Source organism: Zeus faber (genome assembly GCF_960531495.2).
Source record: "Zeus faber genome assembly, chromosome: 6".
Classification (NCBI taxonomy): domain Eukaryota; kingdom Metazoa; phylum Chordata; class Actinopteri; order Zeiformes; family Zeidae; genus Zeus; species Zeus faber.
In genome coordinates, this window is record NC_137201.1 from 10,558,053 (window position 1) to 10,583,145 (window position 25,093).

The following is a 25,093-nucleotide window of genomic DNA, read 5'->3' on the forward strand; positions in this document are numbered from 1 at the left end:
CCTTTTAATTAGACCGGACCGAGCGCTGCACCGTGACGATCTAAACTTCTCTACCTTTCCATTACCAAATTTAGAGAAGAGAAGGATGGATGGAAGGGGAGAGAGAAAGAAAGAAAGCAAGCAAGGGGGAGGGTTGTTAAGGGGGAAATCAGTAATGGTACATGAAACGGCGGCGGCGAGGCTAAACGCAACACCGGAGTAAAAGGAGTTTTTGCCGGTTTTAATGACCCGAGGCGTCGGAGGCTAAACCGCTCAAAGACAACAACTCGGCCACGCTCGATTGAACTGTCAGTCAGCGGGAATTACGGCACGGGGGGGTTGAGGGGTGGGGGCTCTTGTCAACTCACTAATCTTCTGTAATGAGGCCGGCGGGCCAATCGCGAAGGCGCCTCGGCCCCGGGATCAACCGACCGACAGGTGCTTCATTAGCCGCTGGGAAGGGGCGGGAGGAAGCGGGTGTTGTGGTGTTGGCCGCATAATTTGTGTAAGAGGAGGAAAAGCCGCGAGACGGGGGCCCGCTGCGGATCAGATCGCTGCTGCTTAACATGAAAAGAGCGCGGGCCATGTTTGAAGAGGGAGGGGGGTGGCAGGGGAGGGAGGGAGGGAAATCTACATCGACCTTTGCAATAAACTTTTTGCGCGTCCATTTAACCCTTTAAACCCTTTCAACATTGGTCTCTCTGTTCTGCCGCCACCAGGGCCGTCCGTCAAGATCGTGAAGTTTTTGTCGACAGTAAATTCAGATCAGTTAAATGAGATTAACGTTCGAATCGTCATTTTTTAATATTTTGTTTGGTGCCGCTTAGATAAAACGTGCAATAATTTGTGTCTATGCATGGCAGAAGAGCCATTTATTGGCATTGAGGATTGGAAGATAAAAATTCAGGTAGACGGACTTTTCCTCAACCCAACTGATGGAAACTTAACTAACTCACATTCCATTCGTCACAAAATTCCACTGGAATTCAGAGGGAAACATATGATTGTGGAATGCAACGATTTTCCAAAACGATCGCAATCTGCTCCACCGTTTAGGGTTAGGTGATGACGTGATAACCTTGGCAGGTTCTAGTCTCTCCTGTTCTGCTTTTATTTGTACATTTTTACTGTTGTTCTGGTCATCAGCCCCCTGGACAGACATTGGACGGACCGCCCCGGTGCTTATTAGCCGCGGTTTGAAGCGTTCTGTCGTGGATAACGGTTTATCTTAGCGGCTGCTTCGATGAGCGAGGCTTTTCTGATCTTGTTTGTGTGTAAAAAAAAAAAAAAAAAAAAAGAAGAGGCAAAAAGAAGCTTTTGTAGATTTACAAAGTGCTACTGGGGCTTTGATTGCTGTGGGCTGTGATGTATGCACAAGCGTCGCTGATCCTCTCGCTCGCCGGCTTGAAGCCCCCGAAGAGCCGACAGCGAGATGAGGTCAAATGAAGCCGAGCGGGAAAAGGATAACTTCAGACCAAACAAAGGGAAACAAACGCACGCGTGTTGAGCTACATTTTTCGGAAATGACAGACAGGCAAGTATGAAGGAAGAAGGTGAAGGTGTGCGGCCGCTAAACCGGCGCAGATAACAGAAAAAGCGTCTACTTCACAAAGCAGCAAACAGCAAACGGTGAGATGCACCGTTTACTGCAGTGCCATGCAAATAGCGTCTCGGTGCGCCGGTGCTATTTGCACATATTTTAATTAGGTATTATTTGTACATTTGGTGCAAAATTCTATGCAAATGAGCCTTGTTTCAAATTGCGCACAATTCACAAACACAGGTGCTAATAGCCACACGCAGTTTCGAGTGATGCTATTGCCGTCTGCAGAGACCCGGTGGTAACTGTGCGGATATATATAAAAAAACAACTTTGCAGCTATCGTCTTCAGATAGGTGGTGCACCTGAAGCACATTTATAAGGGATGCCACGCCTAGACTTTCCAGTGATCTATAAATTATATATTGACATTATTAACATTATTATTATTATAATTATGTCACGGCATCTGAAGGTAGCGGAACGCAGAGCAGTTCGTGGTGGTTTTCAAAGCGCACTCCAAATCAAAGTTATTGAAACTTTTAATAACTTATCGTACAACAAGACGTTACAAACATTGAGAAAAACGATTCTATAATTCCTATTGAACTCAAAAGATATTGAAAAAACAACTAAAAGTTATAGGGAATAGCGATAAAGTGGTCACAACTGGCATTGACCCACAGATGGCATCAAACCTCAGGACCATGGACAGCTCCGCAGCGGGCCGCTGCACCTGAAAGGCCGCAGCGTTCGGCCCGCACTGAAAAAAAATGAACTTTGTGGTAAAATATTAACATTATTAACATTATTATTAACATCTAATATTAACATTAACATTATGAAAATGTACATTGTTACATTAAAACTAGAATTTCTTAAGTAAAAGTATTCACATATATTCATGTAATAAAGTAACTGTGTCGGAAGAGTACATTTGATGATAGATTTATTCATAAAATTTTTATGTTTTAGTCACTGCACATAAACATAAAAATACTAAGTCCATTTTTTTGTCTAAAGTTAGAGCTTGCGATCAGACACAAAACCAGCGCAAATAGCACTCAGCAGCAACCCTTTAGGGCTTTAGGGCCGTGTTTGCGTCGCCATATCATAAGTGCAATATCTTTTGTGAATGGGACCTTGAGACGGCGCAGATAGCGGGCGCAACTGAGGCGCAGTTCAATCCATCTTTGAGAATTCGCCCCTCGGTGAGGTCAGTATGACTGGACATTTAAGGTTGTCAACCCAACTCATAAGTTTCCCAAGCACTGACTGCATAAAAAAAGTGGACTGCAAATGGAGTTTTCTTTTTGGAAGGTTTAGCATGTTTTGCAGCAAGCGCCTATGCAGGAGAGTGAACTCCAGGCGCCACATACGTGCTGGAATCAATAGGAGCAGGGTAGCGATGGTCGATACCATTGACTTTCCTTTTGGTGCAATACCGAGGCGAATATCCCGACACCGACGTGTTTGTAAGTCTTCTTGTGGGCCACCCATATATTATATATCATCAAATAGAGACAAATTAAAACAACTAAGCACAGCTAGTCGAAAGAAAAGCACAAGGGGAAACAACATTCGACAGAAGAGAAGTAGCCCCTCTAAATAAAAAGACTTGAAAATATCTTTCTAAGATCTCCGGTCCCATTCACTTAGATGGGAAAAAATGGGGATCAAATTGGAGAAGCTACATGTAAGAGCCCTCCTCCTCCTCCTCTGGCCTCCACACTCAAGACAGGATCCACAGTGGATCGCCATAGTAACATCAATCCAGATAATTAACAGGGTGTGCGGGGTGGAGTGAACTTCACTATTAATTTCTTAATAAAAAAAATAACCACTTGACCCTCCTCCTATTAACATTCGATTCCACATCCCCCCCCCTTCACTGAATCAACTCAGGAAAATAATACCACGGCAGCAGTGACCATGACTTGAGAGAATATGCATTATAATTACTAGTATTCAATTTAAAATCGAAATCTTTACACCCCTGGTCAGGCCGCACGATATTGGGGAAAAAAAACTGACATTGCAATGTTTTTTTTCCTGCAAAATATATTGCGATATGAAAAAATAAAGGAATTTTCACCTGATAACTTGAATAGCTCTATAGTAGTAATAGTTCTTTAGAAAGAATGAATCATTCTGGAATGATTGGGCTGATTTTGAAAGGGAGTGCATCTGCGTGGTTAATACAAATAATAATATCTTTATTCTTGGCACATTTAGGGTATAATGAGTAAACTGTCACTGTGACAGGAAGGTTTCTTTTCCCTTCATTTGTAAAGAATAAATATTACTCTTTCTTATAAGGATAAATGAGAACCAGACGCATTTTCCTTTTGAATCGTGAGTGAGTTCATTTGCCTTACTTGACATGGCATGTCCTGCCACGTGACGCACGCGAACATCGCGATGATGATGCTGAAATCATATATCGTGCACAGCGACGCCCACAGTCATTTTTCATAGGGGTGGCCAGATGGGCCCAGGGAAAATCTTTGGGCGACGCACCAAAGCAGTATTCACGTGAATACCAATTTTGTTTCATTGAATTAGGAAACTAAAATAAATGAATCTACAATAAAAACACACTGTTATTATTTGTTTGAGCGGGGGAAACTATCCTCTGCTCCGCGGATCCTGCGAGCCCGGAGGACGTAGAACTGCTCAAACGCTGGCTCGCTCGTCAAGCTGACGTTGGAGGCTTTGGAGGTGGGGATGGAATAGACAGTGGTGGGGCCAGCGATTGTATCATGGTGGTCATGCCCCCCGGCCCCCTCTTGGGGACATCCCTGATCGTGCAGCCCTAACCCCTGGGTTTTAGTACCTGCCAATAAATAATCACTTTGTTTAAGCCCCTGCTCTTGATGTGCGGCAAAATTGAATTCCCTGGATTGTATCCATGTGTAACCAGGGTTTATCCGGTAGAAACGAATTTCGAACCCGCGCGCACGTCACATCAAAAAACAAGATGGTGGATATTCATCAGTGGCATAGAGGGTCAAAGGGCTTAAATCAAGTAAGTCAGTCGTAAAGTGGCACAAGTCTAGACTGCAGTACAAATGCATGCACGGAGTAGTGATCTAAGACTCGTGAACGATTCCTTCGTATTGAACAAATCTTTTAAACGACTCGGCAGGCGGGGGCCACTCCGACAGAAGATTCCTGTGCCAGTTCCATTCACAACTCAGAGCCAAGCGACTCTTCTGACTCTCCTTCGTCGTTCAGGAAGGCCTCCCTCGCTCACCCATGCATTACACGAATGGAATCAAACAAATGAAGAGTTTGGAAATTTTAAGAATCTTTTCACTGATTGCCTCGTCAAGAACTCTCCAGAAATAGATCAGTCTTTCCCTTAAGCATAGTCTTATGTATAGCGGCAGAGTGATAATATGAAAGAACACATTTCTGAGTCAATGGGGACCACTAGTGATTTTAGGATATTATTAATGGATTCATAGTTTGAGGGAACAAATGATATCCTGGGGACGAGGAGTGGGGGTGTCCTTATTAAAATCCTCTACTTTACTAAACTCTCCCATAGCCACGTCACTTAGTTTTTGGAATAAAAACCTCTTCACAGAAAAACATCTTGACGTTGGGCGCTGTAGGGCCACTGATTTAGTGTGACAAGTTGGATAAATGTGAAGCCACTTAAGTATTCTTTTTGTAGCGGGCGCTTTTTCCATAATCCACATGTACCCGATGCACTCTGCACACACACGCACACCGACACACAGACCCACCGACACACAGACACACACACACACACACACACACACACACACACACATCGCATTCCCCTTGCTTTGATCCAAGAACATACAGAATGTATATGAATGTAGAAATGGACACACGCACAAATTCACAGTATATAAATATAGAATACACTGTGTGAAGTGGAATGTAGCCTTGATGCACAACAGCCACAAACACACAGACACCCTCAATGTCAGACAGTTGAGTGATTTGCCCACTGCATCCCAACACACACACACACACACACACACACACACACACACACACACACACACACACACACACACACACACACACACACACACACACACACACACACACACACACACACACACACACACACACACACACACACACAGCTGTCTAAGCATGGATCTCTGATTGCAGCCAGATGAGACGGGGGTTTCAAGAGCTCTCTTGTATTACACAGATGCATATTCTACGCCCATATGCCAGCACAGAAACAAACACAAATATAGCGCACGCACGCACGCAGCACGCACGCACGCACGCACGCACGCACGCACGCACATGCGTCATGTTCATTTCTTTTCTGGAAGGCCGGCAAAATAAACTTTGCAGGCGGTCGATTAAACGTCTTGTTTGGTGGTTTGATCATAGCAAACCCACTGACATGTTTCATTACTGGACAGCAACTCAGCGGTTTCAACTCTATCAACAGGCCACTCACGCCAGCTCCGCGGGACCGAAACAGGGCGGCTACAAATCCTCACACACTCCGAAAGGTGACTCCATGAGAAAGAATCAACCGTAAAACGAATATACAGTATATCTACTTTTATCTGTCTATAGCGTTTTGCCTCAATCAAACCCCATTCTGTGAGACGCGTAAAGGCTTGACGATGCTCGGGGCAGGAAACCCCCACGTCAAGCCCACATCACGTGGCCGAGAAGACACTCACAGCAACATTATCACTCTGTCAACAGCTTTACTGTATACTTAGACAGGTCAGAAATCCAAACTCATCTTCGAAACTTATCTTCCCTCCCCAAACAGGACCTTAATCAGTCTGGAGTTCTTCTAACCTGAACAATCCGCACTTTCTGCCAGCTCTGCCCGGTACTTTTGCCTCTGACTGCCAGCGGGGGGTTCGGCGCAACTCCGCAGAAACCGTCGGACCTCCAGACAGATTCGGCTCTGATCTTGGCGCCGTCCTGTTTTTATTAGAACTCCGGCGGGGAGCGGGGTGTTTAAACCGAGACGGCGGAGTTGCTGGAGCCTTCCTCCCCGGCGCAGATGAAATGAAACAAGTCTCCGAGATTATAGGAGGCTTTTATCTTTGTTAAGCCCTGTGATCGGTGATTAAATTGGCTTTAAAGAGCTAGGAAGTGTATATATACGTGTGTGTTTGTGTGTGTGTGTGTGTGTGTTCTCTGGTTTGATATAAATTGATCAAATTGGCGCTCGTAGCGATTAAGCGGGCTCCCGTAATGTGGCTCTCTTTGTAAAGTGCCTGGGTTACGCGGGGGCAGGTGGTGATCAGGAGGAAACATTAGAAGGGGAAACAAGCAGAGAGGCTGTTTTTTATGGGTCTCCTCCTCGGCCCGGCGTCGCTCTCTCGCTCTCCTCTAATCGCATCACCACAGAGGCAATTTCTCACTCTCTTCCTCTCCTTTTATCTCTGTCTAAAACTCTCACAGGCGTGGGGGAAAAACTTTGACTGGAAGGGTTGTAAGAGTGTAGACGCATAGAGGTGAAGGAGAGGCGGATGAATTAATGTGAACCGTGGCTTCGGTCTCCTTCATCCGGAAAGATTAAAGACAAAAGCGACGGCCAAAATGCTCGGTGTTTCGGCATCAAGAACGCCCGATCGCAACCCCCGCCCAATACGCACAGGCAGCCACACAGATCGAGCGGTCGATGAAAGGACGCGTAACTTGATGAATATTCCACCGTTGCCCACGTGGTCAGGTCGTCTCGACGCAAATTGAGGCAAAGCTACGGTCAGCGCACAAGAACCCCCCCAGCCTCTGCGGCGAAAGCCCGACACAAGCAGAAAACAACCCCATCCCCTTACACCACAGCTCCAAGGAAGTCTCGAGGGAGGAATTCTCACATTACTGGAGGGTTTCTTCTTCTTCTCCATTCCCACCCACCCCGCTCCCCACCCCCCGGCTTTGTTTGGAGAAGATTAAACTGCATTGGCTCAACATGTGCCAATGCAGCAACCTTGAGGAGGTCAATCCAGATACTCGGGGTCAGAGAGGAGGACTGTAAACAGAGCATTAATACGAGGCTAAGCTCTTGCAGAAACTCCAAGCCGACCAACCCTTTGTCGCTCCACAAACGTGATATTTTGCAGGTTGGATTTCCAGCGGATCTCTGTGACATCGGAGCTCTGGATGCAGAGAGCTGTGCTAAACCGCTGCTTTCTCCAATGCAGCACCGCCGGGCTCAGGATCATTAATACCGCCTCGCTCCTGGAAAAGAACTGAAGTACCGCAAGATTTTTTTTTTTTCTGACCCTTCGTCTCTGGGTAGCAGACTGTTTTTTTGGGGGTTTTTTCTTTGAGTCTGCGAGGAAATCTCTGACTTATGTGTCGACGGACAGAGATCTTGTCCACAACCTTTCCGAGCAAGAGCACCTTGGGACAACTTTTGGCCATGATGAGTTCTAAATCATTGTGAGTGGACAGGGGTAACATACTGTAAGTCTACCACACCCTGATTGGCTCCGTCTACTTCCTGGAAACCACAGTATACGCCTGGGAAGGGCAGGGCTCTGAACAATCCAATCCAAATGTATTTATAAAGCACATTTAAAAACAGTTGACCAAAGTGCTGTACAATCAGAAATGGCAAAAACCATAAAACAATACAATAGAAACACAAAGACCAGTTAGAATACAGAAGACAATGAAGTGATAAAAGCAATAAGACCATAAGAATAACAGAGGCAACTCTCATACTGGGTTAAAAGCCAGGGAATAAAGGTGTGTTTTAAGACAGGATTTTAAAACCGGAGGTATAGGGGCCAGCCTAACATGCAGAGGCAACTTGTTCCAGAGTTTGGGGTCTACAACTGCAAAGGCCCGATCTCCCGTGTGATTCAACCTTGGTCTTGGGACAACCAGGAACAACTGGTCAGCGGACCTGAGTGACCTTGATGGATGTGGGGTTGTAAAAGGTCAGAGAGATAGTTTGGAGCCCATTTAATGATTTATAGGCAAACAATAAAATATTTAAATCAATCCTAAAATGTACAGGGACCCAGTGAAGGGAGGCCAGTAGGGGGGAGATGTGTCTCGATTGATAAAAAGGACGCAACCTTAGATAAGAGCCTCCGCTGGAAAAAGCTAGGTTTGATCACTGGGTTTATTCAATTTAAAATCAATGTCGATTACCCCTCCAGATTTTTTACACTGGGTTTTACATATGGTTCCAGTGAACACGGGTCCATATGAGGGGCATCACAGGCACCACTGGGTCCAAATATCATAACTTTAGTTTTACTGTCATTTATGTTTAAAAAATGGAAGGCCACCCAAGCTTTGACGTCGTTGAGACAGTCCGACAATGGTTTTGAAGAGTTTGCATCTTTCTGTTTCAAAGGCAGGTCAATTTGAGTGCCATCTGAGTAACGATGGAACAAAATGCCATATTTCCTTAGAATGGACCCTAAGGGAAGCATATAAAGGGAAAAAGGGATTGGCCCAAGAATAGAACCCTGAGCGACTCCACAAGGGAGAGGCGCTGAGGAGGATACAGTCACCAGGGCTGACAGAAAAACTTCTGTTGGAAAAGTAAGAGCTGAAGCACTCCAGAGCAGTACCTTTAATACCAGTACCATGCTCCAGACGAGAGATGAGGAAACTATGGTCGACTGTGTCAAATGCAACTGTGAGATCTAAAAGCATAAGAATGGCGGAATCCCCGGAATCAGTAGCTAACAAAGGATGATTATAAACTTTTAAAAATGCAGAGAAAAGATTGCAATTGTATGAGTACAACTTTCTCCAAACTTTTGGAAAGAAAGTTTAGAAATTGGTCTTAGATTGGAGAAGCCTGAGGTGTCGAGATTGGATTTTTTGATCAACGGTTGCACGACGGCATGTTTAAAATTTGCACCTGAAGCGAGACTGCTGTTCATAATTATTTGGATGGTGTGGTCCGATCGTCTCACAAATCTCTTTAAAAAGGCGAGGGGGGGGGGGGGGGGGCAACATCTGTGGGGCAAGCTGAAGATTTCATACGATCGGAAATTTCCTTTCGAAGAGAAAGCAGAAGAAGAGAGCAAAACCTCTAGAAAACAGCAGAGCAAGTGCCAGCTAAGGACGGGTCACAAGAAGGGGGTGAGATGTGTGCTGTAACACTCGCAACCAAAAAGTGGAGATTTTTTTACAGGTTTCTGAGGGGGGGAGGGGTACCGGGTGTTTTTGGGGGGGTGGAATAAAATAGTGAGGTTATTCAAACAAAGGGGGAGTCGGTCTCGACAGCCTTTTTAAAAGCAGCAGAGAACTGTCCAGCGGTGGAAGGGTTAAGGATACACGGGAGACAAGTCAAAAACCAAAAAACGGGCACGTGACGGGGACACAAAGTGCACGGCACACCTGAACGGAAGGACACGATGAGAACGCTGTCATAGTCAGGCCTAATTCCAGCCAAGAAGTGAGAAAAGTCATTGATGAAAGGTGGTGGGTGTGCCGCAGCGCACAGCACCGGGTGAGATCGACCCAACTCGAACATATTCAGTTCAAAGTCCTCGGGGAGTTGAAGTCTGTACAATCTGCCGTTTAAACTTCAGAAAATGAGCTTGACTCACCGATACTCACTCACACACACAAAAAAAACCCCAATCCACGGGAAGTGGAGAAATCATTCGAGATAAACGTGTTATTTGCCGGTGATCTGGAGCATTGACCACAACCATCCTGGTTTCGGAGCCGGGTCTGGGTGACCGGCTTCGGGGAGGCTCCTCCTCCTCCGCGGGTCCAGATTTCCTCATCCGGGTACCGGGTACTAGCGCGGCGCACACAGGATCCAGATAAAGCGGCGACGCCGATGCGCGTTCGGCCGGAACACCGCGGCGCGGCAGCGGCCATCGGGTGTTCCCGATCGGAACGGACGCAAACACAAAGGGGAACACGAACGGAACCGACAGCGGCCCACGGCCGGCAGCACCCGCTGGCACCGTCTTGCCGATCGCAGGTTTCTGATATTTAACTTAGAACCAATAGAAGAGCAGCCTCGTGGCACGGTGAAGCAGAAATAACTTCAAATTCAATTTCATTCTTTTGACAATTTGGACTTTCGCTCGCTGGCTCGTTAGCTGACCCCGGCAAAGCCCCCGTGCGCCGCGTGGTCGAGCTGAATCCCAATTTACGGCGGGAGCCGCCGAGGAGGACCTCACGGAGCAGAAGCAGCGGAGTATTACGGGTTCAGCTTTGTTTTTTTAAGCTGACGGCGCATAGCAAATCACACCGACTGACTGCCAAACAGCTATAGCCGGTTGAAAAATAAGCACGGTTCGACGTGACGGGGTGTGGCCAGAGCGGTGAGCCGGCTCGGACAGACAGGCACCCCGGACTCAGCAGGTTCCCAACGATACGCACTGGGCACCAGTCGGACCAGTAAGACTCCAAATGAACACTCAGCCAACCCCGCCAGATTCTGGAATCCGCCTGATAAGTTGAATTTGATGGGCTATTTGGCACGAAACCAAACAGCAGATGAAGTATTAAAAGAAACACTTGCACTTGCATTTGCACAAAAAAACCACAGTGACCTTTAATTCATCAGTATTTATTCGGTTGAAGTTTTTCTAAAGGTTCACGCAAGAGCTGGATTTTTTAAATTTTTTTTCAAGCTGAATGAATCAAAAATGTGACGTCAATTCTGGATTGTAACTCGTTTTTGAGCCAATGTTTGCAAAAACCAAGCAGAGTTTCAGAAAAATAGTTGAAAATTTCATCACTACGTGAGGCAGGCGATGGGGGAGCTCCAGAAGAACTGAAGTACTACTGCAACGGCCTGTCAAGATTGACGGCAGAGGAGGACTGCAGACTAATTGAGAAGGCAAGATAAGACTTTATTAATCCAAAGTCAGGAGATTCAGGCCTTAGAGCAGCAAAAAACAGTGCAGTCAAAAAACAAATACAAATTAAAATGAGATAATTAATAATACACATCTATCTACACAAGTTAACATGAAGTAGCACTATGCTGACTAGTAGCACTTTGCTAACTAGTGGCACAATGCTAACTAGTGGCACTATGCCAACTAGGGGCAATATGCTAACTAGTGGTACTATGCTAACTAGTGGCACTACGATAACTAGTAGCACTATGCTAACTAGTGGCACTATGATAACTAGTGGCAATATGCTTAGTAGTGGCACTATGATAACTAGTGGCAATATGCTTAGTAGTGGCACTATGATAACTAGTAGCACTATGCTAACTAGTGGCACTATGGTAACTAGTGGCAATATGCTTAGTAGTGGCACTATGATAACTAGTAGCACTATGCTAACTAGTGGCAATATGATAACTAGTAGCAATATGCTAACTAGTGGCACTATGGTAACTAGTGGCAATATGCTTAGTAGTGGCACTATGATAACTAGTAGCACTATGCTAACTAGTGGCACTATGATAATTAGTGGCAATATGCTAACTAGTAGTAGCTAGTCAACAGTAAGAAGAAAAGAATAAGTTAAAGTATTGCAACATTACTAATACAAGTGGCACACATTAATACAGTAATGGGAAGAAGAAAAAAAGTGTTTTAATGTAGTTTGAGTACTAATTAAGGAAACAAAATGTAGCCTGTGCCGCTCAAAGCGTGGCGGCGGAGCTCACGTCGCCCGTCTGGGGACGCGCCTCTTCCACCGAAATCGCTCAAACTTTCCCTTGTAAAGTTAGACGGAAACACTTTTCACATATTTTTGGAATACTACGAAGCTGCCGGGATGAATATGTATGAGGCCGTGGACGACTGCGGCGGCACATGTGTAACAGCGACTTCATCCTCCGGAGACCCAGTGTGTTAGGTAACCCCCCGCTCTCACACAACCCAATCTAACACTGGCAGCTCTGGGAGCAAGAGCGATTGACGCACTTATCTAAGAAAAAGAAGAAAGAACGAGCGCGCGAGAGAGAGAGAGAGAGAGATGGGGCAAAGAAAAAAACTTTGGGAGAGCAAAAGTTGGAGGCATGCTCGGGAGAAGGAAGGGAAAAGTGAAGGAGAGAGGGAAAGTGAGCGCTGAAGGGGGCGACGGGAGAAAAGGACACCTTGAGAGAGAGAGAGAGAGAGAGAGAGAGAGAGAGAAGCTGCCGTCAGTCGCAAGTGTCCTCCCAAAAACACCAGAGGCGCAGCGGCCTTGATGGAGAACCAGAGCCACACAGGAAGACAGACAGAGGGAGGGGAAGAGTGATCAGAGACGGCAGGTGGACGGAGACGGAGAGAGAGAGAGAGAGAGAGAGAGAGAGAGAGAGAGAGAGAGAGGTGCGATAGTCTCCATGTGATTCATGTGAGAGCGAGAGACTGTTTTTATGAAACACGGAAGCAGTGATGTGCGATGATGATTGGTGCGGATCAATTCCCTACTGGTTGCATGCACACACACACGCACGCACGCACGCCACCCTGCCTGCATAACAGTAGCAGGGTGATTAAAAAGGCCCTTGAACTAACAGTGGTCATGAAAGATTGTCTTTGTACTTTATAAAAGCACTGTGTGTGGAGGGATAGGGACGTATTTAGCTTCCAATGGTCTCCTGGGAGACACACACACACACACACACACACACACACACACACACACACACACACACACACACACACACACACACAGGAGATAACGGATCTAATCATTTTGGCAGGAAGCTTTAAACGTCCATGCCGGTTTGTTTTTTTTATTCAGCCGGCTTGCTGCCACCAGCCCAGCGTTTGGGCCGTAAAACAAACGCACCTGGTCGGGGGAGGAGAGAGCAAGACAAGATCAACAGCCGAGAGAGTCACAGAAAGCTCGACTCCAGCACCAGGTAAAAAAAAAAAAAACGAACAAAAACAAAAAACAAAAAAATAAACAGTGCAACTCTTCAAATGATCACGGCATCAAAAGGTCATTGTGGAACTTGTTTTTAAAGTGGTAATCCATACGGTTGTTTTAGTTGAAAAGTCCCATATCTGATACTTCAGCTGGCACTTTATAAGGAGCAGCCATGCAATGCATTTGCAATATGCTGATTCCATTGTTGGTGGTGGGGTCTGCCACCAACACCGCAAGCAGCCGCGGTGAATTTGATGAAGCAGCGTAGCAAGTCGTGGTCAGCAAATTGTTGATATGGAGGAACATTGAGTAAAGATGAGGGAAAAACCAGATGTTGGGAAAAAAAAACAACAAAAAAAACAAAACATTGCACTTTTGAATGGAACTGGGGCTTGGCGCGTTATCCACCCAACACAGCCAATGGTATGGATTACCACTTTAAGCTCTGTGGAAAAGCTGCTTTTTGTGTAGAAAGGCCTGACCTAGACACCAGCACGAAAAGCGGATGTTTACAGTAAGCTTTATTTCCCATAACCACGCTCCCTCCGCTGTTGGACTCTGCACCTCCCTGGACGCTCTGGAACAGAGCCGATTTAAATATTCCAGTGAAGTTCCCGTCAGCGCCGTAATAGCATTGAAGCTCTTTTATCTTGAATTAATTTTGGCTCTCTCCGCAGTCCTAAGCCGGAGATAATTGCTTTGGTTTACTGTACAATTGGTGTATGTATATCAGTGTGTGTGTGTGTGTGTGTGTGTGTTTGTTTCTAATTTATCTTGAAGAGTATGCAAATGTATGCTCTAAATACAATTATTACCACTGTGGTGTGTGTGTATGTATGTATGTATGTATGTGTGTGTATGTGTGTGTGTGTGTGTGTTTTAGAGTGGTGTCGGCCTGTGTTCTGGGCCTGGAGACAGTACGGTTATCTGTTAAAGGTTCTCTATCTTTCCAATCCCAAAACAATATTCTAAATCGGGGATCATTACCCTGACCTAAGAGTATATAAGTTCTTGTTCTTGGGCTTATGAATCGCGCCTCCACAACAGAACAAATGAAACACTCCACCCGGGTCGAAAATGGACGTGACGTGGTCCTCCAAGGTCAGTTTGAAAATGCTTCCGTGGAGGATGTGAAGCTCATGTTTATGCAAAAGAGAGAAGCTGTGGGGTCTGAGGCTCCCTTCACTCACTGTTCCAACCAACATCTCAGACCTTACCCAGACCCCGCCCCCCTTTCAGGAGTCAGCCAAGCGCCCCTTCCATCACCCCAAAAACATTCATTTGTAATAAATTGAGGGAACTGATGTGAATCATCCACTGCGTTCTCCGCAAAAAGTTGGGAAAAAAAAAGGGGGGGGGGAAAGCGAGCGGGTTGGGGACGCTCATCTTGCCTGCACGGGAGGGAAAGTTCATTTTACTTGAATAACTTTGATGCTGCATTCCATTGGAAGTCGGAACTTGGGAATCTGACTCTGTAGTGGTGGGGTTATTCGGGAGCAGGGAAGGGGACTTATTCGGGCTGCCGGGGGCCGACGCAGGACTTGAGATTTTTGTTAGCTTCTTAAAATACTTTTATTTTACAGATCTTAACATGGACGTTAAATCGAACGTTCCCCAGGTGAAATTGAACGTTCCCCAGGTGAAATCGTACTATCCCCAGGTGAAATCGAACGTTCCCCAGGTGAAATCGAACGTTCCCCAGGTAAAACTGTACGTTCCCCAGGTGAAATTGAACGTTCCCCAGGTGAAATTGAACGTTCCCCAGGTGAAATTGGACGTTCCCCAGGTGAAATTGGACGTTCCCCAGGTTAAATTGACTGTTCCCCAGGTAAAACCGTACGTTCCCCAGGTGAAATCGAACGTTCCCCAGGTTAAATTGACCGTTCCCCAGGTGAAATCGAACGTTCCCCAGGTGGAATCGAACGTTCCCCAGGTGAAATCGTACGTTCCCCAGGTGAAATCGTACGTTCCCCAGGTGAAATCGTATGTTCCCCAGGTAAAACCGTACGTTCCCCAGGTAAAACTGTACGTTCCCCAGGTGGAATCGAACGTTCCCCAGGTAAAACCGTACGTTCCCCAGGTGAAATCGAACATTCCCCAGGTTAAATTGACCGTTCCCCAGGTGAAATCGAACGTTCTCCAGGTGAAATCGACCGCCCAGACTCACCGCCCCTCACCAGAGCTTTCAGCATGGGGAGGGACTTCCTGCCCCGCCTTCCCCTCCACCACGTTCTTTCTGCTCTTATCGATGGCCAGTTTGGCCTCTCCTGTCAGGAAGTTCATCATCTGCCATTTTGATACCTACAAAAGTAAAAATAAAATGCGTAAAATACCAAACAAGGGTTCAAGTCTTTTGCATTCCAGGGAACAGTGGTACACAGTGTCAGTTCCTCTGCAACACGTCCACTCGCTGCAACTGATGGATTTACTTTAGTTATTAAAGCATTGTCGGCTCCAGCACCGTGTAGAGGTCTCCTTTGGAGGTCACCCCTTCCTTTTCTGGATGGTGTTTTATAAGACACCCCCTCCACACTGGCTTCCTACCCTCCTCCGCCCTCAGCTCCTGCCTCCACACTGTGTCCACTCGTTCATTGAGCTGACTCCTATTTTAACCCTTTACACAACATTTGTGTGTTGCTTTGCCCGTTGCCGCCTTCTCCAAGCCAAAGAAAAAGACGTGGACGGGGGCATCCGTCCGCGCTGCATTCATAAACCTAGACCTGATCGACACCCCCTGAGCCCTGGGAGTCCAGTAGGTCTGCGAGAGCATTCCTTTTGGATCTGAGAACTTCAATGTACAGTATCCTCAATTTCCTGTGGAACCTCAAATGTTTTGCAGTTCCACTCTTCCAATCTCCAGGTCTCTGATGGTGCATGGTGCTGGATGTCCTTTGGAACATTGAAGAGCTGTTCCACCCGCACCTCGCCCTAGTCCTACCACTGCCCTCAACATTTAAAATCCTGTTTCTGTGTTGGAAAAAAACATAATTAAAAATTAAAAGCTTCCTTAAAATTAATGTCATGAAGTAAGGAGGTGTTAAAATGCCAATATGCACTTTTAGGTTTAATATTCGGAATAAAAACATCCCACAGCACGAGGGAATGGTCCGTTAAACCAGCGGGCAATTTTCACACGTTAAAATGTTTAAAACAGTAAATCCTATCTAAACTTGCAAGACAACATTAGTCCCTGTGTAAACTATTATTCACAGCCTGTCTCCTCCATGTGTCTCCTAAAACGTGTTGCACCGCTTATCTGTTTCAGTGTTGGCATGGAGGCGCGGTGAGGCTCTCTGTGGTTCCTGTCTAACACATCTTCCGTGCAATTTAAATCCCCTCCAAAAAATTAACAAAATCCTCATGCTCGCAGCAGCTTAAAAACGGTGCTTAAGTTATTCAAAAACACAACTCTCTCCTGCCCGGCAGTTGGAGCATAAACATGTGAGGGAGGCTCCTGGAGAAGAGGAGTCCCAGCCCACACCGCCTCTCCCTCCCACTCCTTCCTCAAGTGACCGTTCACATGATAGGGACCGTCGCTTAAAAAAATTAAAATAAAATTTAAAAAAAGCGGTCTTGCAATCTTCAAAAACTTTTTGAAGATTGCAAAGGACCAGTCTGATTCAGTTCTTTCCTGAGTTTCAGTGGAATTTTCTTCAGTCCAGGTAGATTTCTTGGTCTGTGACTCCTTCTCCCTTCTCCACCCTATCTGCTGCCTGCCAGACTTGAGCAACAGCTCTTGTCAGAGAAATTATCTCCACCATCAATTTCTTCTTTCCTGTTACCAGGCAGGTGGATCAGGGAGGCATCGCCGTCTGAGGCAGAGTCCTCCACCGTACTGGAGTCCAACTCTGACTCCTCCCGCTCCACCGTCTGCAACTGCTCCCTTCTCGGCCTGGGAGTTTTGCGGGGGCACATTTGGTTTTCCCTCTCCAGTTGAGGTGTCCTCACAGACCCTTCATCCTCCGCCATTTCAACACTTTTGCAAACCATCTGTCCCAGTTACCTTTGCCAGCACAACATTTGTTTTGACCGTTTCTCCGGCTTTTGGACCAGAAACATTTGATCTTATCTCACGCTGTTGTAGCCCACTCACAGAGAGAGAGAGAGAGAGAGAGAGAGAGAGAGGTGCGATAGTCTCCATGTGATTCCGTGTCGGCTAATGTGCTGCGTGTGCGGTACGTGTGTGGGTGTGTGTGTGTGTGTGTGTGTGTATGTGTGTGTGTGTGTGTGCGCTCCGCAATTAACAGAGGCCTGGCATCCCCCCCCATCCTCTCCTGCCCTTGAGCAAGTGTGTGTACTTAACCCCCGGAGCCGCCCGATCCCCAGGGCGCTGCGCTGTCCGCTGCAACGCCAACAGCAGATGGGTCAATGGAGTGGCCACTCTCTGCTGTGGAAACGAATCCGACCTGGGAGGCAATTAACATGTGTGTGTGCGCGTGTGTGTGCGCGTGTGCGCGTGCGTGCGTGTACGCAGAGCCCACCAGAAGCACACCGCTTGGTACATTATTCAACCTAAAAGCTTGTTAAAGAGAAGTCACAGCGGAGCCGTAATGAAAGATTGATGTGTATAAAAAATAAAAAATAAAAAAAAAGAAGAAATACCTCTCCCTCCCCAGCCTAGTTATCCTCTGTTATGTAAAACAATAAGACAGTGGCAGAGAGAGTAGCGCGAAGGGGGTAGACGGGGAAATAGATGGGGGGGCAGACAAATGAGCGAACGAGCAGCGAGAGAGAGAGAGAGAGAGAGAGAGGAAAGCACAAAAAGAAAGATGTTTGAACAAGCAACGTTATACTGAGCCGGAGCGACAGGCAGGAGGGGGGCGACGAGAGTCAGCCGGAGAGAGATGGAGGTGGAGAGGCGCTGGCGAACGCCACCCCTCAGGGTGCGTTAGGGACCTCTCCAGACCCAGGACACCACTACCGACACCACACACACACACACACACACACACACACACACACACACACACTTTCAGCAGAACAGAGTACACAACAAGGGGAACGTCTCATTGGTTGTATGAGCATCATACACAAGACACTAGAATTTAGTTAGACATTCAAATTGTCTTTATTATAGTGTGTGTGTGTGTGTGTGTGTGTGTGTGTGTGTGGGTTCGTGCGTGCGTGTGTGCGGGGAAAGCCATCCCTCTCATTCATTTAATTTCATCTCTCCTTCAACCGCCCGCGTCCCTAAATTCGATGCATAAGGACCTCTAAACCAGGTTGGATTGGTACACACAACCACATGTAAATATGCCTGCGCATACACCTGCGTGGAAACAACCGCGCACACATACACACACACACACACACACACACACACACACACACACACAACCAACCCCTCCCACACACACGGTTCCTGAGTGAAAGAGACAAAGTGGGGGGTGTATCGCTGTGGATGTGGCCACTGACCCTCTGGTTGAGTTAATGAGCTTTTATTGACTTCAGCGCCTGCGCTGGTTGCTGTAACTTATCACTGTTAGTCTCTGACGCTGCTCTGCCGCAAAGCGCACACACACACACACACACACACACACACACACACACACACACACACAGACACACACACACACACACACACACACACACACACACAGACACACCATCTGAAACGTTCTGATATTTGAGGAGAAAGTTGGTACTTGTGAACGGTACAAACAAAGCACAAAATGGAAGCACGTCAAGCCGACGGGGGAAGAACCTGGCCATGACCTGGGACCCCGACTCAACCGGACTTTGTCTTCAGGACCAAGCAGGGCAGTAAGATCCCAATGACGCCGGGATGGATTTGGGCGCAAGCGCCTCGGACGAACCGAACCAGGAAGGTAAAGAAAGGTCAAGGACCGCGACCTCGCTAATCACTGGAATTAGTCCGGATCCAGACGTGGTCCTGCGTGCGTCCGGAGAAGGAGGTGTCATTATTCCTCCCAATTAAAGTCCCCGACAAAACCCGGTGTCCTTGTGACGGGCTCGGAGCAGACTTGGCGGACGTCCGGTCCGGTTCAGTTTGAGCCTGAAAGGAAATCAGTGATTGATGGTGGTGATTGGCATCAGAACCTGTTAAAGTGATCCAGTGGAGAGAGCAGCTTCAGGGGACTGCGATACGTGGTACAAAAATCGGCCATCGTGGATCGCCGAAGAGCTTGGTGGTGTTTCAAAATATGTTGGTTTTTTGTTGGTGGTGTTCTAGTCGAAACTACAACTAATAGATGGGACCACGTCGCTATGGTGTCGTGTAGAAGTCCAGAACTGATCTTAAGGTTTTCCAGATGACTTTTTACGGCTTTGCGTGGCTCTCAGGCGGGAAACTTCCAGACTGCTCCTGGATTCTGGTGAAGGGCTTTGCTGTCAGGGCTCCGAGTCTCTGGAAGGACAAAGTCCGACTCGCCTTTTTAATTTCAGCCTGAACTTCAGCCTGGAACTTCCACCAAACGGACTCTCCCGTCCCTGCACAGGCGATTCATCTTCCCCGTCGCCTCGTCTGACGTCGTCGTCCCAGAGTCTCGGGCATTTCCATTGAAACCGATGCACCCTGATTGTCGTCATGATTTTACTTCCGTTTCCCTTCACCGCATTACCGATCCCCTCCTTGGGCTTGAAGCTCTTTTGAGGGCGAATCACTTTGAAACTCGGATAAAGACAAAATAAAACAAAACAAAACATACAATGTACAGTCCGACTCATTAAAAAGAGACCTTTCAAAGTAACCAGTTCACAAACACAAACGCTGCTTAGCATGCAGAGCTCGCCTTTCGGATCGCTCATTTAAATCTGTGACGTGGACGCGGCTCGGAGATAATCATACATCAGTTTTAGATGCAGCGTGCCTCCGACACACGTTAAAGAGATGATGTCGCCAACGCAAATTAAAACGTTAAGACTTGGGCTGATTAATTGTTATGGGCCGCAACGCTCGGTTGGCAGGCTGATTAAAATTCAATCTACGTTTGGCTTCCGAGGCGTCTTTTGTCGGTTCGGGACCGGTCTCTTGATCAGATCGCCGACATGCATTTAGATAAAGGGGGGCGGTGTTTTGAACTTGATGCCCTGAACTCTCCACCCGCCTGCCACGGGAAGTGCAGAGGTTAATTATGAATCAGCACTAACGTAGCCTGCCCCCGACGCCGTACGGAGACCCAGTCACCTCCTTGAGGTTTCGTACACAAAATGTTGTGTAAATGGCGTTGCGCTGCACTTCCGGCTCATTAGCATGCAAAGTGGAAATGCCTGCGTAATAAAGTTGTAATGATGACCCGATTGTGTCTAAGCGTTCCATTTTAATGACGTTTACAGTTCTGGCGGTCAAATCTGGAGTCGTTCATAATTGTAATCACGAGTTTGCAAGAAGCGTGTGTGTGTGTGTGTGTGTGTTTAAGAGAGAGAGAGAGAGAGAAGCCAACCGAGCCGTGAAATATTGGCGATGACAGATAGATTTGTCTCCCTCAACCCAAACGTCTTTGAAGAATCCCACAAGCTTGGTTTTGATGTTCCCGTTGCCGTGACTTTCCCCCCTTTTCCCATCTACTGCGGATGCCTGATCTGTCTGGAGGGCCGACTCTGGCCATCTCTCTAGTCCCTAAATCCAACTTCTTTTGTACAAATCGTTTTGTTGAGTTCAGATCGCGTGGTCTCCCTCTCTCCTCAAAGCTTATCTTTCGAGATCAGAAGAGTGTGCGCGTGCGTGTGTGTGTGTCCAATGGAGACAAGAGCTCCACTGACCTTGGATATTGATGTTCTCATCAATAATATCCACGACATCTGTAACACACACACCTCTCTGTCTCTTTCTCTATCATGCATTAATCCGTGCGTGCGCACACACACACACACACACACACACACACACACACACACACACACACACACACACACACACACACACACACACACGCTGTCTGACTGTGTGTGTGTCTGTATATAAATATTCATGGGAAGTGTAGTCCGGAGATGAAGAGCGAAGAAGAGGGCCGAACTCTACTCATACTTCATTAGGTATTTCTTGGAAGAGTGTGTGTGTGAGACACACTCATACTAAACCAGTAAGTACAATTATATACACTCAAACACATTCACAAAATCTATCAAATTAGACCCGCCCCGCTCAGTGTTCACTAGTTGTTTTGCCAGGCATATTGACCTCAGGCACACTCGCATGGAGATCCCCTCCGGGAGGAGAGAAGATGAGGGTTAGTGGTGGTTTTAATGTTGTGGCCGATGGGTGTGTATTGCTTTCTGTTATTTTGTATTGCCCCTGTATGTGCATTAATTTGTACCTGATCTTCATTCAGGTAATAGGCTGAAAACCAACACTTAGGGAATAAATAAATAAACAATTAAATCACACACACACACACACACACACACCGACACACACACACACACACACCTTCTGCTTCGAACACACCACCCTGGTTACTACCTTCTCCCTTTCTCTCCTTTACTGCTATATCTATCACCGTATAGATATAGCGTATCAGATATAGCGTATAGATGTACCATATCAGTCAACGTAACTCATTATGTTTTGTCAAATACATGTCATTTGATGTCTATGTTTTTCCATGGGCATATTGTTTTTCCATGGGCATATTGTTTTTCCATGGGCATATTGTTTTTCCATGGGCATATTGTTTTTCCATGGGCATATTGTTTGTTTCTATGTTTATCTGTCTCACTTGTGATTCTCCCTCCCCCTCTGGGAGAAGTGATGATGATGCGTTGTTTATAGATCAAAAGACGGTAAGATCGTTCCCCAAAGAGGAGAACATCGATCAACGAGGACGATCAATTCATGATGATGATTAAAGAGTGGCTTTGCAGGTTGAGGATTTGAACAGGGCGTGAAATGTTTTTCCCGCTTTCCCCCCCCCCATCGGGGCTTGTCCTCCCTCTGGGGGGGCAGCCCGCAGCACCCGGGGACCAACTTCAGCGTCCATCGCCGGTCGGATGATGTTCTTGTGCATGTTTTTAGTGGGAGTTCTTACAATGATATATGGAGGAAACCCCATGTGAGCACGGGGGGGAACATGCAAACTCCACACAGAAAGGCCCCTAGTCGGGAGATAACCCACTGGGGTGCGCTGCCAACAGCGCCCCAGGCGGGAATCGAACCCAGGACCTTCTTGCCGTGAGGCAGAAGCGCAATGTGTAACTGCGCATGTGTGTCACGTTATGTTCAGGGTAAAGATTTAGGAGGCATGATTGGCCAATGCCGGCAATTGTAGGTATCAACCAGGTTTGGAAAACAATATGCCATTTTAAACACACGTGTCCATTCATCCAGAGAGCCTCACCAGAGGTGAGGGTGTGTGTGTGTGTGTTGTGGGGGGCAAGCAATGGCAAAAGGGATTGTCATGTTTACAAGCTCGAATTAAGATATCTGTAATGAAGAGCCATGTGGATTAGAGGAGAAAAGAGCAATGGAGAGGAAGGAGAGAGGGAGAGAGAGGAAGAAGGGGGGGAAGAGGGAGATTGGCTGAGGCAATTTCAACGAGGCTTGTAACCCAAATTTAATGAGGAATCTTCGACTTGAAATTTCTCTGCTGCAGTCGTGGAAAAAAACAAAAACAAAAGCAAAAAAATACACAAAAAAAAAAAAAAAAAACCCCTCTGCAACGTTTCTTCACTGGAGCAGAACTGGGAGGGAGAAGAGTAGCTTAGGATTTTCCCAAGGAGTACAATTAAAGATCAAATATAATCTGCGTCCGGCGAACGTGCAGCGCGCCTCAGCCAGTGCTGCAGCTCAGGACTGCTTCTCGTCGGGCTGACGACGCAGAGAGAGAGGAGCCATTCACCCAAGGGAGAACTCGCCAGCTCGTTTGGGTGTTGGCGTCGCCACTTAAAAAAAAAAAAAAAAAACAACACCACAAAAAGCAAGTCCCTAATCGGCAGGAGGATCATGTTACAACAACGGGAATGTGAGGCAGACTGCCCGTCCTCCAACCAGAGACCAGTGATGATTGAAAAGATCATCTGGAGAGCGGCTACCGTTCCCCTCTGCAGCAGCGATTCCAAACATGGGGAACCAAGCCTCCCCCCCTGTAGTGGGTCCCCAGATATGGCACGGAGGTCCCGAGGCAATGGATGATTTGAGGAATGTTTCCTCGGAGCGAAATACCAGTTCAAAAAAAATATATATAATAAAATAAATCCACATTGAGAGTGAGATCAAATAGAATTTGTAACAAAATCTGTCGCTATACTATAAGTTCCAAGGTATTATACAGTGCATACGACCTAGAAACCCCGCTCTCTCTACCATGAAGAACTGAGGCCATCCGACAACGACGAACGATTTTAAATTCACTGACGTGGGGGGGGGCTCAGATGGAACCAGGTCCTGATCCACAGTGTCTCCTGCCTTACCACAGTGCCCTTAAGCAAGGCACCGTGGCCGGCCCCGCACTCGTCCCCGACGTTCATGCCGACGCGGCCCCCGTCACGAATGTGTGCAAGTGTCGAGTCGAGTCGAGACGAGACGAACGGCACACCTGGCAGTTGACCACTCGTCCTTCTTCTCCCCGAGAGCCATTAGCGGCAGAATATCACAGCATAAATGAGGTAAACAAGACGGATGGAGGCGTGGAGCCACAGCCAGGGGAGAGCGTGAGAGAGAGAGAGAGAGAGAGAATCCAGTTGTAGCCATGGCAGCTTTAAGTGTTCCCCTGTCGTCAAGTTCATACACTGGGCTGGAGTCCTGTGGGGGGAGGGGAGGGGAGGGGGGGGGGGGGGGGGGGGTGCCCGTTATTTATGATTCATTTCCATCGTCACCCCCCTCAGCAACAGAGCAGTGTGTGAGATGATGGCGTGTGTGATGACGGCTTTGATGGCGTGTGTGTGTGTGTGTGTGTGTGTGTGAGAGAGAGAGAGACCAACTCATAACCGTGAACCGCGGGCTCGGGCGCCGCGGTGGTCGCCATGGTGACCAGGGCGGCGTCGCGCGGTGACTTGCCGCCGCCGTTCGAGGACCATCCCGCCGCGTTGCGCGAACCGCCGCTCCCCCGGGTTTGACGCCACGGGGATTTACACCTCGCGTGCCAACGCACCCCGGGGGGGGGGGGGGGGAATCAAGCCCACGGCGTTTTCATTTCGATGCGAGCAGCGAGAGGGGAAGAGGGCTCGACCCCCAGGACGCGGCCGATTTTATGATTCTATTTAGTCGCGGAATGATAAAGGGTCACACTCCACCGACGGCGCAAACCAAAGTCGGAAAACGTGAAATACAATCGTTGAAGTGTGAGAAATACATCTATGTATACAAGAAAGGCAAAACAAACAAACAAACAAAATATATATATATATAGGAAAGAAAATGAGCTGGAGCTCCGCAGCACCGGGCTGGAGGCTCCACACAGGCAGGGACCATGCGTGGCTTTTACATCACCGGCTCTTCCTGCGGATCCACGTCTCACACCCACATGCGCGGAAGCCTTGGAATAAACATCTGCGGCGCGGGCTTTGGAAAAGTTCCCCGAGACGTCCCGCGATCGTGTGACTTACTCAGGTTGAGAGCAACAGGCAGGATGAGGAGACACGCACAGCTCGTCAGCGATGCCATGTCTGAGCCGAGTCCGTCCCGCGGTGGCGAGGAGTGTTGAGTTTGTTGAAAAGAAAAGAAAAGAAAAGAGAAAAGAAAAGAAAAGCCACAAAGAAACAGTTGGAAAAAAAAAGGAGAGCGAGGGGGGTGGGGGTGGGGGAGTCCACTTCCACGAGACGGCTGGACCCTCGCTCTGAGCGGCGCAGGTGAAGCCCGGTGCTGCACGGTGAGTGGATGCGGTGGAGTGAGGG

At 47.4% G+C, this 25,093-nt stretch overlaps 1 protein-coding gene across 1 annotated transcript in view; it reads right to left on the minus strand.

The window, feature by feature from the left end:
* nrn1la (neuritin 1-like a) overlaps window positions 1-24,863 on the minus strand; it is a gene marked incomplete at both ends in the record, with an annotated part of 47,795 nt that extends 22,932 nt beyond the window's left edge. Inside the window, one exon of the mRNA XM_080002783.1 lies at window positions 24,806-24,863. Within this exon, the coding sequence (XP_079858909.1) occupies window positions 24,806-24,863 (58 nt within the window). The remainder of the gene's footprint in view (window positions 1-24,805) is intronic.
* Window positions 24,864-25,093: the final 230 nt, after the last annotated feature.